Source organism: Oreochromis aureus, linkage group 11, assembly GCF_013358895.1.
Source record: "Oreochromis aureus strain Israel breed Guangdong linkage group 11, ZZ_aureus, whole genome shotgun sequence".
NCBI lineage: Eukaryota > Metazoa > Chordata > Actinopteri > Cichliformes > Cichlidae > Oreochromis > Oreochromis aureus.
Genome location: NC_052952.1, coordinates 36,658,032 through 36,670,986, shown reverse-complemented (window position 1 = coordinate 36,670,986; position 12,955 = coordinate 36,658,032). Strand labels below are relative to the sequence as shown.

At 43.3% G+C, this 12,955-nt stretch overlaps 2 protein-coding genes and 1 long non-coding RNA gene across 4 annotated transcripts; 2 read left to right on the top strand and 1 right to left on the bottom strand.

Annotated features, from left to right (window-relative positions):
• The first annotated feature begins 1,085 nt into the window (after nucleotides 1-1,085).
• Nucleotides 1,086-1,511, top strand: LOC116325538 (potassium voltage-gated channel subfamily E member 1). Its single transcript, XM_031746470.1, has one exon. It carries the CDS (start codon nucleotides 1,086-1,088, stop codon nucleotides 1,509-1,511), a length of 426 nt encoding a protein of 141 aa, XP_031602330.1.
• Nucleotides 1,512-1,551: 40 nt separating this feature from the next.
• dnajc28 (DnaJ (Hsp40) homolog, subfamily C, member 28) lies at nucleotides 1,552-5,766 on the bottom strand. 2 transcript variants are annotated; one of them, XM_031746615.2, is made up of 2 exons: nucleotides 5,379-5,766; nucleotides 1,552-4,205 (listed from the first exon to the last, which is right to left on the bottom strand). In XM_031746615.2, exons 1-2 carry the CDS (start codon nucleotides 5,516-5,518, stop codon nucleotides 3,047-3,049), a joined length of 1,299 nt encoding a protein of 432 aa, XP_031602475.1. In that variant the 5' UTR covers nucleotides 5,519-5,766; the 3' UTR covers nucleotides 1,552-3,046. The 2 variants fall into 2 exon arrangements, with proteins under 2 accessions (XP_031602475.1, XP_031602477.1); XM_031746617.2 differs by having other exon boundaries at nucleotides 5,309-5,521.
• Nucleotides 4,207-5,482, top strand: LOC120442764. Its single transcript, XR_005614904.1, has 3 exons — nucleotides 4,207-4,451; nucleotides 4,586-4,753; nucleotides 5,448-5,482. It is a non-coding gene; the product is annotated as an uncharacterized LOC120442764 (long non-coding RNA).
• Nucleotides 5,767-12,955: the final 7,189 nt, after the last annotated feature.

The following is a 12,955-nucleotide window of genomic DNA, read 5'->3' as shown; positions in this document are numbered from 1 at the left end:
TGTAAACGTGATGACAGAAATATTTAATCACTTTATTTAAGTAAAAGTCGTAATCGTAGTTAAAGAATAGAACAAAAGTTATGAAAGTACTCATGGAGGATCCTAAAGGTTAATCATACCTTACAACATTTTCTCTAATAACACAGCATCATAAAATAATAGATTTATGTTTTAAAATCTGCAAAATAATAAGCAAGTAAAGCTGAATGGCTCCTCATATGTGAGGCCGCACTGGGACGACAACCCACAGAGACGTCCTGCAGAGGTTGTGTCCCTGCAGTGTCCCTCTGGAAGAGCTGGAGAAGGTGGCGGGGAGGGGAAGGCCTGAGCGTCTCTGCATGACCCTGACCCAGATAAGCAGCAGAAAATAGATGGATGGAGTGCAAAGTAATACACAGTCTCTGCAAAACATGGAAATACTTTCGATATTTCCACGTTTTGCATGTCTATTACTTATATAAAGTATAAGTGAATTTAAATGTACTTTTACTTTTACTACTGACATGGCTCTTCAAAATCTGAAAAATCAAATAAAAAATTGTAAATTGTAAAAGCTTTAAAGGCCAAACTCCAGAATCTGCACAGCGTGCCAAACAATCTCACTGTGTTATTAGGAATACAATGTTGTAAAATTCATGGTTTAGAGTACTCAAACTCTGAAATTCAAATGCTGAAAACGCCTTCATAGATTTGCACTGTGGAAATGTGTAAAAAATGACATAAAACAGATTCTTCACTTAGACTAAGGGAGTTATTTTGTATTGAAATGGGATACAATGATATATATATACATATATATATATATATATATATATATATATATAGCATTATAAAAAGTATATCTATTGAAATGTTCTGATTTACACACATGCCCAGTGGACTAATGTGTGTAAATGTTTTTGTACATCTCTGAAAGATGATATGGTTTTAAAGCCCAAATTAACCTCATGTGAGAGACTAAGCTCTCCTGAAGTTTATTTGTCATGTACCAGTGACATATATCGCATTTCTAAATAAACACATTTCTGTGTAAATTCACCTTTTTTCCTAGTTGCAGTTTGCTGAGTGTCCAGCAGAGGTCAGCCATGCCCCACATCAACAGTACCGAGCTGCAGTCTCTCCTGCTCTCCGTCCTGCAGCACTGCCTCAACAGCACAAGCTTTCCGTCTCCTGCAGGGCCTGCTGAGAACTTCACTACCCAGCAGGCTGTGCAGCATGTGACCGCAGGCAGGGCCCACACTGAGTCTCAGGGAATCATGTACATCCTGCTGGTGGTGGGCATGTTCAGCTTCTTCACGTTCGGTGTCATGCTCAGCTACATCCGCTCCAAGAAGCTGGAGAGCTCTCACGACCCGTACCATCAGTACATCGCCAACGACTGGAGCGCGGCGACGACACCATCCAGGGCCGTCGCTCAGGCTCTGCGCAGGGTGGCCACGGGTGATGGAGCGGGCAGCAAGGAACCTGTCGTCATCTGCAATCCTGCGATGCAGGAGCAGCCGACGGACTAAATGAAGACATTCAATGATTCAAATAATTCAAATTGCAACACTCTCCACATTTAATTAGATCACATTAAGTTTTTATGTTACATAGCAACCAAAAGTTACAGTGTCAGGTTTGCATTTCAGTGATTTCACAGAAATAACCTCCAACAGTTCCTCACACTTTACAGTCTGATTCTGATTTCTCTTAAACTTTTATCTGACAGGAAAAACCTGCAGCTGTGAGCTGGACTCTGATTGGCTGAGAAATAAACAAACAAATGAAAGTCTGGATCAATCTATCAGGTCTGTAGCTGAATGCAACACAAAAGGACTTGGTGTGGTACACGATCCAACCGCTTCCACTTTGGTACTGATACCCTGACTTCTGGATATCTACAGAATTCAAGGACCGATCCAAAATGATGAGCCTTTATTAAAGTTTAAAACCTCAACTTTCCTGACATCACCTTACATACCACCTATCTGTTAGCTACTCCAGGTGTCCACCCCCTTTGGGATGGAAGATGCTTTTCCCTCCTCACCATAAGGAGGGAAAAGCATCAAGTCGAGAACAGTTAAATCTTTTTGTTATTCAGCTGGATCCAAGTTGGACCCTTAAAGTATTTATGGTAAAGTTTTGAATTCAAAAACAGTTTAAAACCTCCAAACAAAACTAGTAAAGAGACGATAAAGAGGTGTTTCATTTGGGCTGGGCTGTATTTTTGTGTAATACCAATCTGTACCACAAGATGGCGATGAGTTTGTCATTAGGCGCACACATAGAGGTGTGAAAGGTTAACAGCAGAGCAGCACACTGCCCCCTAGTGGTGAAAACTTTAGTTAAAATTTACAGAAGATGTGAAATAATATTTACTGCTTATTGTCTGCTTAACTGTCTGTTAGTTACATCAGATTCATCTATTCTGCTTCCTTCAAGCCGACACCAAAACAGTTTGTTTGACTGAATTCTGTCAGCAGCTCCTCAGCACTTTGGTCTTTTATTACATTTCCCACCTACAGGTAAAAATGATCCATCTAAACCAACATTGTGATAAATAAATCTTTCTGGTCCTGCTTTTAAATGTAAACGCCATCTCAGAGGTTCCGTATATAAGACGGTGGTTTTTCAGGGTTTTTTAGTAAGACCAGAAATTTTATCTAATCAGAATGGAAAGATGACAAAACCACATCTTCTGATTGGTCAGTGGATGTGGGTTTTTATGTTCTGTTTTCCCCAGTATAACCAGTATAACCACAACCTGAGGTGACATTCTACCTGAAGATGCTTTGTACTTCAGGCCTCTGAACAGAAATCTATGGGAAACCATCCAACAGCAAAGCTGATGTTAGAAACAAACGTCCAGGGAGAAATAAAGATTTTTAAATCCTTGTTTTGGGCAGAGTCAGCTGATTTGACCTGTGATCGTGCACATGCAGTGTTTATGTCCTGGTGACCACTGAAATTACTGTAATAATTTAATAACTCAGATGAAGCTTCAGTGCTTTCGGGCCGGCCTTTCGTGCTGGTTAATTTAAAAAACACAATTGTGTTTGTTTTTTTATTGGAGCAAATTCTGCATCCACGACACGAGTCCGTGTTTTCTGTTCTTTGTCATCGCTGCGGCGTTGGCTCGTTTCTTCTCCTCCTTCCTCCTCTCGCGCTCCCTCTCTCTCTCCGTTTGCTGCTGCAGTCGGCGTTGGCGAGCTCCTTTCACGGCGCGCTCGATCTCTCGGGACAAACTGAAGTGAACCATCTGCATGCTGAGCATCGGCACGATCAGGTTATAATTGTCTACCAGCTTGTTCAGTTTGACTAGCTCCTCCTCCACTGACGCGCATAGCTCCTCCCACTCCCGCCTTTCTCTGGGAGTCACGGGGTCACTGAGCTGGGCCCGCCCGTCCAACAGCCTGCTTCGGATCTGAGTGGTGGCCTCTCTGATGTCACGCTGCGTGACGACCCAGGGGGGCTGGTAACCGTTGTCTATGAGGATGCGGTTCAGGTTGTGGGTCATGGGGTCGGCGTAGGGATTGTGCTCGAACTTGTTGAGAGGCTTTCCGGCGCCGCTCAGGTTCCTGAAGTCTCCGCGGGCCATCGACTCCTGAATCAGATCCTCCACGAGCCGCTCCACCGCCTGGGTGACCTTGATTTTGCGGCTGCGCTGGCGCATGTCTCGTTCCACCAGCGCCCCCTCGCCCGCCGCCGCCCTCTCGTGCTCCTGCTGTCGGTAGTTTAAAACCTGCTCGGATGCCCGGTCGACACGAATCTGCCGGTACTGACGCTCACGCTGGCTGGGCGTGCCTGTGCCCACGCCCTCGTAGCTGAGGTAGTGTCTGTGCTGGAGTGCTGCACCTCTGGACTTATCTTCATCTTCAGCTTCCTTCTCTCTGCTCAGCTGCTTGACTTTGCTCTGATGTGCCAGCACGGCACGGTACGCCTCCTCGACCCGAGCAAACAGCACCACGTCTGCGGTTGGCGCCCCCGAGTCAGGGTGGTAGAGCTTGGCGAGATGCAGGTAGGCCTCTTTCACCTGCGCAGGACTGCTGCTGCCCTCGTCAGGCAGCTGCAGAAGCCGGTAGCTCTCCTGCAGGCTGCGGCTGATTCGAGGACTAGAGCTCAGCGATCGGACCAACTGAGACCATACGAGCAAAAGGCGTCCGTGATAGCAGTCGCCGTGGGAAACCAGGAGGCGGAGAGTGAAGCTCATCTCCAGCACACTCCTGCTGACACAGAAGGATAAGATTCAGTTACATGTTGAGCATGTTGTGGCTGTGTACTGTCACCAGGGTTCAGTGTGAAGAATAATGAGGGCTGCTGTTAAGAATAATAAATCATAATAATTTAGATTTGTAAAGCACCTTTCAAGAAACTCAAGGACACTTTACAAGAGAACTCTAGAAGCTGAAAGTGTTGTTGAAGATGTGAGTTTTAAATAATTACCTAAAACTGCCAATTGATTCAAATCGGTAAGAACTATTTCATTAATAATGATATAATTTGATCAATTAATTCTATTCAAAAACACATTTAATTATTTCTTTAATATATATTTCTGCATATATATTTGGATTTGGGTTACATGGCTGACACTATGTTTCAGTGATTTCATGCTTGTTCACCTGGATCACCACCTCGTCTGGAGCAGATCTACAGCATATGGTGATGCACATGAGAAAGAAATGAACCACCTTTGTAACACTGACAACCGTGGCTGAACGCTGAAGTTACCTGGATGAGCCACAATCCTGCTTCATATTTCAGACTTCTGGTGAGGCAACGAGTTACTCAGTTATAGATGCGATTTTACCCAAAGACAAGCCTGACACAAACGGACACAAACTCTAAAAGTCTACATGGAGTTTGTTTCAAAGCCGCACTTCACTAATGTTTGTGAACAAGATCTTTACTGTGTCTGAAAACAGCTGTAACAGGAAATAACATCACAGCTTCACCCGAAAGAAGGGCTCGATGTGTTGGGATTATTTATTGCGTTGGTTGTAAGAGTTTATTTTATTAAGACTGTCTATTTAAATAATATAAAGGCCACATATGCAGAAATGATACAGTGAAACTGACGGATTTTGGATCATACCACCCAGAACTAGTTTAGTGTTTCTAAATGAGGCCATTCATATAACTCTAAAATACTTTGTACAATATACATGCATAAATACAAAGAGTGCTGTAAAACTACAGCTGAGATCAGTGTGCAGAGGAGAGGCAGCTTCACTGCTAGCTGCTATTTTACAACTAAAGATGGCGTTAATGGAGACTGATTTAAAACATTTAGACCACAAAACTGAACGAAAACAGCCGCACAGACCTGTTTATTCACCAGAACACGTTAGAACACTGCATGACCCACGGCCTCACACAGAGAGAAGACAGGTCACCTGTTTGTTATTAGCAGTGAATCTTCTTCTTCGTCTTCTTTTCCTTCTTCTTCTGCTGCTTCCTCAAAGGTTACGATGTCTCTGTATTCACCCGCGATAGCGCCCTCTGTCGACCCAGAGACGACCAGCAGCGCCTTCATGTTATTGTACAGAAAGTGGCTGCAGTTCAGCCAACGGCCAGCGGGGGGCGCACGAGACACTTCTCTATGAAAGGGTGAAACGACCTGCCCTGCTTTTAGAAAAAAAAACAGAAAAACACTTATACACTATAATGTGTCAGAATTTAAATGTATTTATTTTTAATTACAGTGAAGCATTCTATCAAAAACATGATGAAATTTATCAAACGAATAAAGTTAACCCAATAAATTTAGCTCATTGGGCTTAGTCCCCTTATGTTTCCTGTTCTTAGTTGTTAAACATTATGTGCTACATTTCTGCTTCTCGTTGCTGCTCCAGGAAACCACAGGTCTTCCTGTCCAATGACAAACAATTAGTAAATGAAGACACACACTGCATATGATCTACAATATCTTTAACGAGTTACAACCAGAAAGAAGAAATATACGTCTGGTTAGTTTGTGAATGCATATCTGAGAATGTGATGTGGATCTTTTCACTGAAAGTTAATGAAAAAGCCTATTATTTAAATTCTGTTTATCTGCAGCTGCTGTTTTGGGGAGTGAAAATGCCGATTAAAAGGAGACATCAGATTTGAGGATCAGTCCTAAATAACAGTGCCAAAGCAGCCAAGGGGCTCTGCTGTAGGCACTTTTTTTTACAAACCTTAAAATAAACCCCAGAAAGATCAGAGAGAGAGAGAGAGAGCGAGAGAGCGAGAGCGAGATGGAACTAGTTTCTCACACTGAGAAAAAATAAGTTGCATTAAACCACAGACAAGCTCCTTCACACGCAGCAAGAATGATTTACCAGGTGGACAAATTTTAGATGAGTCCTCAAAGGTAAGCAAGGATTAAGTCATTTTTTAACTAATGTAACTGATAATAGTTTATAATTATAAGTTATATAAAGTGCTGCTGGTTTTAGGTTCATGTTAAATCAGAGCATGAGTGTTCTTGTGTTCTAGTATTGCTGATGTTATTGGGACATAATTATAAATTAAAGATCGACCGATGTGGCTTTTTTATCCACTGTTGGACTTTGTGTAGTTTCACTCTCTCCTCACCTTCTCTCTTGTTGTTTTTCATGTGGAGAGCATGTTGTAATTAATAATTAGAGCAGAGTACATAACAAATAAAAATATTTTTGGTTTCTTGCTGCTTGGTTGCCACACGGTCATAGGTCAGGTTTTTTGAGTGACAGTCCATTTCAGAATTTTGGAAGCAGCCCTCATCTTTCATTTAGTTGAAGCTTTGTGCAGATGAACAGAAGCAGACTTTCTGGGGCCTGCTTTTCAGACTAGGATACAAAATGTGATGGAAGAAAACTATGTTTAGGTCAGATGTGCTTATGCCATGGCTAATGCATTTTCACCCAAATTTTCCACAATTTCTCTAGACTGAAAAAAAAGTTTTCACAAATATTTTACATAAATTATGGGCAGCATATGAATTCTGATAGATTTCAACAGGTACTGTGACACTGATGCTCTGGTTTGTCATTAAGGATGTTATAAGGAGGAAGAGACTTGATCTCAAGTTCAGACTTCTCTATTCCCATCCCGGATACATACAGGGAGTGCAGAATTATTAGGCAAATGAGTATTTTGTCCACATCATCCTCTTCATGCATGTTGTCTTACTCCAAGCTGTATAGGCTCGAAAGCCTACTACCAATTAAGCATATTAGGTGATGTGCATCTCTGTAATGAGAAGGGGTGTGGTCTAATGACATCAACACCCTATATCAGGTGTGCATAATTATTAGGCAACTTCCTTTCCTTTGGCAAAATGGGTCAAAAGAAGGACTTGACAGGCTCAGAAAAGTCAAAAATAGTGAGATATCTTGCAGAGGGATGCAGCAGTCTTAAAATTGCAAAGCTTCTGAAGCGTGATCATCGAACAATCAAGCGTTTCATTCAAAATAGTCAACGGGTCGCAAGAAGCGTGTGGAAAAACCAAGGCGCAAAATAACTGCCCATGAACTGAGAAAGTCAAGCGTGCAGCTGCCAAGATGCCACTTGCCACCAGTTTGGCCATATTTCAGAGCTGCAACATCACTGGAGTGCCCAAAAGCACAAGGTGTGCAATACTCAGAGACATGGCCAAGGTAAGAAAGGCTGAAAGACGACCACCACTGAACAAGACACACAAGCTGAAACGTCAAGACTGGGCCAAGAAATATCTCAAGACTGAAGGTTTTATGGACTGATGAAATGAGAGTGAGTCTTGATGGGCCAGATGGATGGGCCCGTGGCTGGATTGGTAAAGGGCAGAGAGCTCCAGTCCCACTCAGACGCCAGCAAGGTGGAGGTGGAGTACTGGTTTGGGCTGGTATCATCAAAGATGAGCTTGTGGGGCCTTTTCGGGTTGAGGATGGAGTCAAGCTCAACTCCCAGTCCTACTGCCAGTTTCTGGAAGACACCTTCTTCAAGCAGTGGTACAGGAAGAAGTCTGCATCCTTCAAGAAAAACATGATTTTCATGCAGGACAATGCTCCATCACACGCCGCGTCCAAGTACTCCACAGCGTGGCTGGCAAGAAAGGGTATAAAAGGAGAAAAACTAATGACATGGCCTCCTTGTTCACCTGATCTGAACCCCATTGAGAACCTGTGGTCCATCATCAAATGTGAGATTTACAAGGAGGGAAAACAGTACACCTCTCTGAACAGTGTCTGGGAGGCTGTGGTTGCTGCTGCACGCAATGTTGATGGTGAACAGATCAAAACACTGACAGGATCCATGGATGGCAGGCTTTTGAGTGTCCTTGCAAAGAAAGGTGGCTATATTGGTCGCTGATTTGTTTTTGTTTTGTTTTTGAATGTCAGAAATGTATATTTGTGAATGTGGAGATGTTATATTGGTTTCACTGGTAAAATAAATCATTGAAATGGGTATATATTTGTTTTTGTTAAGTTGCCTAATAATTATGCACAGTAATAGTCACCTGCACACACAGATATCCCCTAAAATAGCTAAAACTAAAACAAACTAAAAACTACTTCCAAAAACATTCAGCTTTGATATTAATGAGTTTTTTGGGTTCATTGAGAACATGGTTGTTGTTCAATAATAAAATTATTCCCCAAAAATACAACTTGCCTAATAATTCTGCACTCCCTGTACTCATCCAGTGTCTGTTTAACAAGTGTCCAGTCAGATACTAATGACTGCTGAAAAGGCAATTTATTCTTTCTCCAGTCAGCAGTACCAAACCTGTGCTCCATGTACATAACATAGCTACAGCAGCCATGCAGGTAAATAGAAATATTTTATTATGGGCATGAGTGTGTTTTCAGTCAGCGTGAGGGACCAAGCAGCCAAGGCACAGAGGACACAGGAAAAAAATGTCTTCAAAAAGGGTTTGCTTTATTTTAACCCTCAAAAAGGTTCAAAAGACAAAATTCAAAAACGTAAAAGAGGCCAACTAAATATAACGCTAAATTTCCAGAAACTTAAACAAAGTGCACACAACTTCACTCACAAACTGATCTAATTACAAAGACACAAGAGGGTAGCTTTTATAGTGGTTTGGCCAAACCATTTACACACAATAGGGGGAAAACAAAAACACACTAATATTAACTAAGCACAGAATAACATAAGTGAACCTAAAACACCCCTGTTCCTGATAAGCACATGGTTGGTCCTGCTAAGCAGGTATTTTGTTCTCAGAGGCTGTGTCCCAATTCAGGGTCCTCAGCTGCACCTTTTGCCCAGACAGGAAACAGCCACCACCCAAAACAGGAAACTCAAAGAAAGAGAAACATAATTATTATAACAGAAAACATTTTTAGAAAAACCACACAATGCTATTATGCGTGCGCCTCATAATATCAGTGTTAGGTTTAAATAAAATGATTAATGAATTATATTACTGAAGAAAACTGTAAACCAAACTAACAAAGTGAACAAATGGACTGATTTGTATATTTGTACATTTTACATATTTTTTCTCTGTTAATACTGTTCATATGTATATACTGCTGCAGAACTGTGACCTTGGGACTTCCAGGTCATACTCAGCACAAATGTTTCTGTACACTATGCCGGCCACTTGGTTATGGCGTTCCATGTATGCCCAGCCTGCTAGCATCTTGCACCCTGTTGTTATGTGCTGGATTGTCTCAGGGGCATCTTTACACAGCCTGGTCTTGTCTGCTGTGATAGACCCCAGCCTCTGTGGATCTTCTGCTGAGAACTTGCTCCTGTGCTGTGATGATTGGTGCCTCTGTGCTGTCCTTCAGTCCAGCTTTGTCTGCCATTGAAAGGATTTTTTGATATTAGCCACTTTTTCTGTTCTTCCTTCACTCTCGTTACCATCTGACTACACTTCTCCAGTAAGAATGATTGTGATCTTGTTGCTGTAGATCCTAAAGGTGTGGATAGTGAGTCTTAATGATCTCACTGAGGAGGTTCAGGTTTATGCAGAACAGCAGTGGGAATAGAGCATCTCCTTTGTAAATCCTGCACTTGATGCTGACTTGTGTAATTATCTTGAAGTTGGCCTCTAGTGTTGTTCGCCACATACCCACTGAATCCTCGATGAGAGCTCTTAGGGTGCTGTTGATCTTGTATAGTTCCAGATATTCCAGGATCCATGTGAGGGGCATTGACTCTTAAGGTGTTTGTTTAGTCAATCAGGCAGTCCACAGGTTGGTCAGTCTGGTCTTGCAGTCTCGAGCGACTGTTGCATCTACCAGATCTGGTGTTTTGCACCTCCAGTGTTTCTGATCATTTATTTCCGGGCCCTACTCATTCATTGAACCATATGTTTGTTCGTCTTAGCTGCTGTAATGATTGACAAGAGCTTCCATGTTGTGCGGAGGCAGGTTATTTGCCGTTAGTTGGATGTAACTGGTCCCTTCTGGGGATCCTTGGGCATCAGCCTGTCCGGGCTTCAGTGAGCCATTTCAAGTGTGTCTCATTCATTAGCAGGTGGTTCATTTGCTTTGCCAGACATTCATGGAGTGCAGTTAGCTTCTTTAGTGCTTTAATGCTGCAGTCTTCTTAATTTTCTGCCGACTCACTCTGAAACTGAAGGAGAAAAAAAGGTTTGGTTGGAAAAATACATTTTGTTCTCAAAAGTATTCACTCACCAACTAATTTAGCCGTTCCAAACACTTCCATGGTCACATGTGTACAAAACCAAGGACCTAAGCATGCAAACTGCTTCTACAAACATTTGTGAAAGAAGGGGTCGCTCTCAGGAGCTCAGTGAATTCTGGCTTGGTACTGTGATAGGATGTGCATTTGTGAAATGTCCTCACTACTGAATATTCCACAGTCAACCATTATTGGGATTATGGAAAAGTGAAAGCGATTGGGAACAACAGCGATCCAGCCTCAAAGTGGTAGGGCGCTCACAGAGCGAGGTCATTGGATGCTAAGGTGCAAAGTGCATGGAGGTTGCCAATGTCTTGCAGAGTCAGTCAGTACAGACCTCCAAACCTCATGTGGTCTTCAGAATAGCTCAAGAACAGTGCAAAGAGAGCTTCATGGAACGGGTTTCTTTTTCCAAGAGGCTGCACCCAGCCCTACATCACCTAGCACAATGCAAAGTGTCAGATGTAGTGGAGTAAAGCACACCACCTCTGGACTGTGGCCTCTGGAATGACAAATCCTGTCTGGGTCTGGCGGTTGCCAAGATAATGATACTTGTCTGAGTGGATTGTACCAAGTGTAAAGTGAGGTGGAGGAGGGATTATGGTGTCGGGTTATTTTTCAGCAGTTGGGCTCAGCCCCTTATTTCAGTTAAAGGAACTCTTGATACGTCAGCATACCAAGACTGTCATGGTCCTGGGTCATTTTGACCCAGCGTTCTTTGTTTCCTTGTGTTTCTGTAGAATGTTAAGTTCATCTGTTGTTCTGGGAGTTATTCTATCGGTCCTAAGTTGTTTAGTTTATCGGGTTTCCCCTCCTTGTTTTATTCCCTGTTTCCCCAGCCCGTCATGTCTGTGCTCTCCCTCATGCGCTTCAATGTTTTTCCCTCCCCCTCTGGTCTGCATCTGTGTATTTCCTGTTTTATTGTGAAGTTCCGTGTCTTATGTCAGTGTGTTCAGTTTACGTTTCCCCTGTCTCATCAGCTCTGATTGCTCCCAGCTGTATTGCCTCCTGTTTCCCATTCCCTGATTGCTCCTGTCAGTATATAAGCTCTGTGTTTTCTCCTGCTTGTTGCTGGTCCATCTGTGGCTGTATCCCAATTCAGGTTCTGCAGCCTTAAAGTACGCAGCCTTAACGGTCCTCAAGGGCCGCGTGCTCAAAGACCGCTAAGGCCGGAAGTGAGAGGCTTGTGAAATGGGATGGTCTAGCCTCCGTTGCGCTGCCCAGGTTGCCTAGCAACCATGATACTAACAGCTGGAAACGTTTCATACAGCTTTGTTTGACAGAAATGAAGGAGAACATATTTTGTTCATTTGTTTCTACATGAGCTCTGTGTGATTTAATAAGTATCTGAGGCTGAGACCACAGGACTGTAAAACATGATTGTTGGCCTTCATATCTGTACTGAACAGTCATTTTAAGATTAGGCTAGTAAATAACAATTAGCCAATGTTGTTCATGAGACTAAAATTGCCAAATTCTTCACTTCGTCCATGTAGGCCGATGAGGCGGCATACATTTAAGTAAAGTGTAAAGTGTAAAGTGTGTTGTGTTAGTCCCCGAAGGGAAATTACTCCTCTGCATTTAACCCATTCACCCAGTGAAGCAGTGGGCAGCCACCAGTGCAGCGCCCGGGGAGCAGTGTGTAGGGGCGGTACCTTGCTCAGGGGTACCTCAGGGTAGCCGTTCAGTGGGGTCGAACCCCCGGCCTTCCGATCATGGGGCAGACACTCTACCTACTGAGCTATCCCTGCCCTGAAACTGGACGAAGTGAAGAATTTGGCATCATGGTGCCAGGACAACCACCTCCAGCTGAACATCAGCAAGACCAAGGAGCTGGTGGTGGACTTCAGAAGGAGTCAGCACAGAGACTACAAGCCCATTTTCATCAATGGAGCTCCAGTGGAGAGGGTGCAGTCCTTCAAATATCTTGGTGTCCACATCTCCTCAGACCTGACATGGGCTGCCCACATTCAGGTCCAGACCAAGAAGGCTAGGCAGCGCCTGTATCACCTCCGACAACTAAGGAAGTTCAGGGTCTCTCCAAAGATCCTCAGGATCTTCTATACAGGCGCTGTGGAGAGCATCCTCACACAGAACATGACAGCGTGGTTCGGGAACAGCTGTGTGAAGGACCAAAAGGCTCTCCAGAGAGTGATCCATACAGCAGAACGCTGCTGCAGGATTGCTCTCCCCCCGCTTCAGGACACCTACACCAGGAGATGCCGGACTAGAGCAACGCAGATACTGAAGGACCCGTCCCATCCTGCACTGTAAAATGTAATTCTAGATGTTTGTTATTTCAACATATTATTCTATATCAGTTTGACGATAGATGACTGAAGTTGTTGTT

Bases quoted from the DNA above. Each gene is read 5' to 3' on its own strand.
- LOC116325538 (XM_031746470.1), top strand. From the start codon at position 1,086: ATGCCCCACATCAACAGTACCGAGCTGCAGTCTCTCCTGCTCTCCGTC.
- dnajc28 (XM_031746615.2), bottom strand. From the start codon at position 5,518: ATGAAGGCGCTGCTGGTCGTCTCTGGGTCGACAGAGGGCGCTATCGCG. The intron at 4,206-5,378 runs GTGACCTGTCTT...CTGTGTCAGCAG, and splicing joins TCACTGCTAATAACAAACAG to GAGTGTGCTGGAGATGAGCT.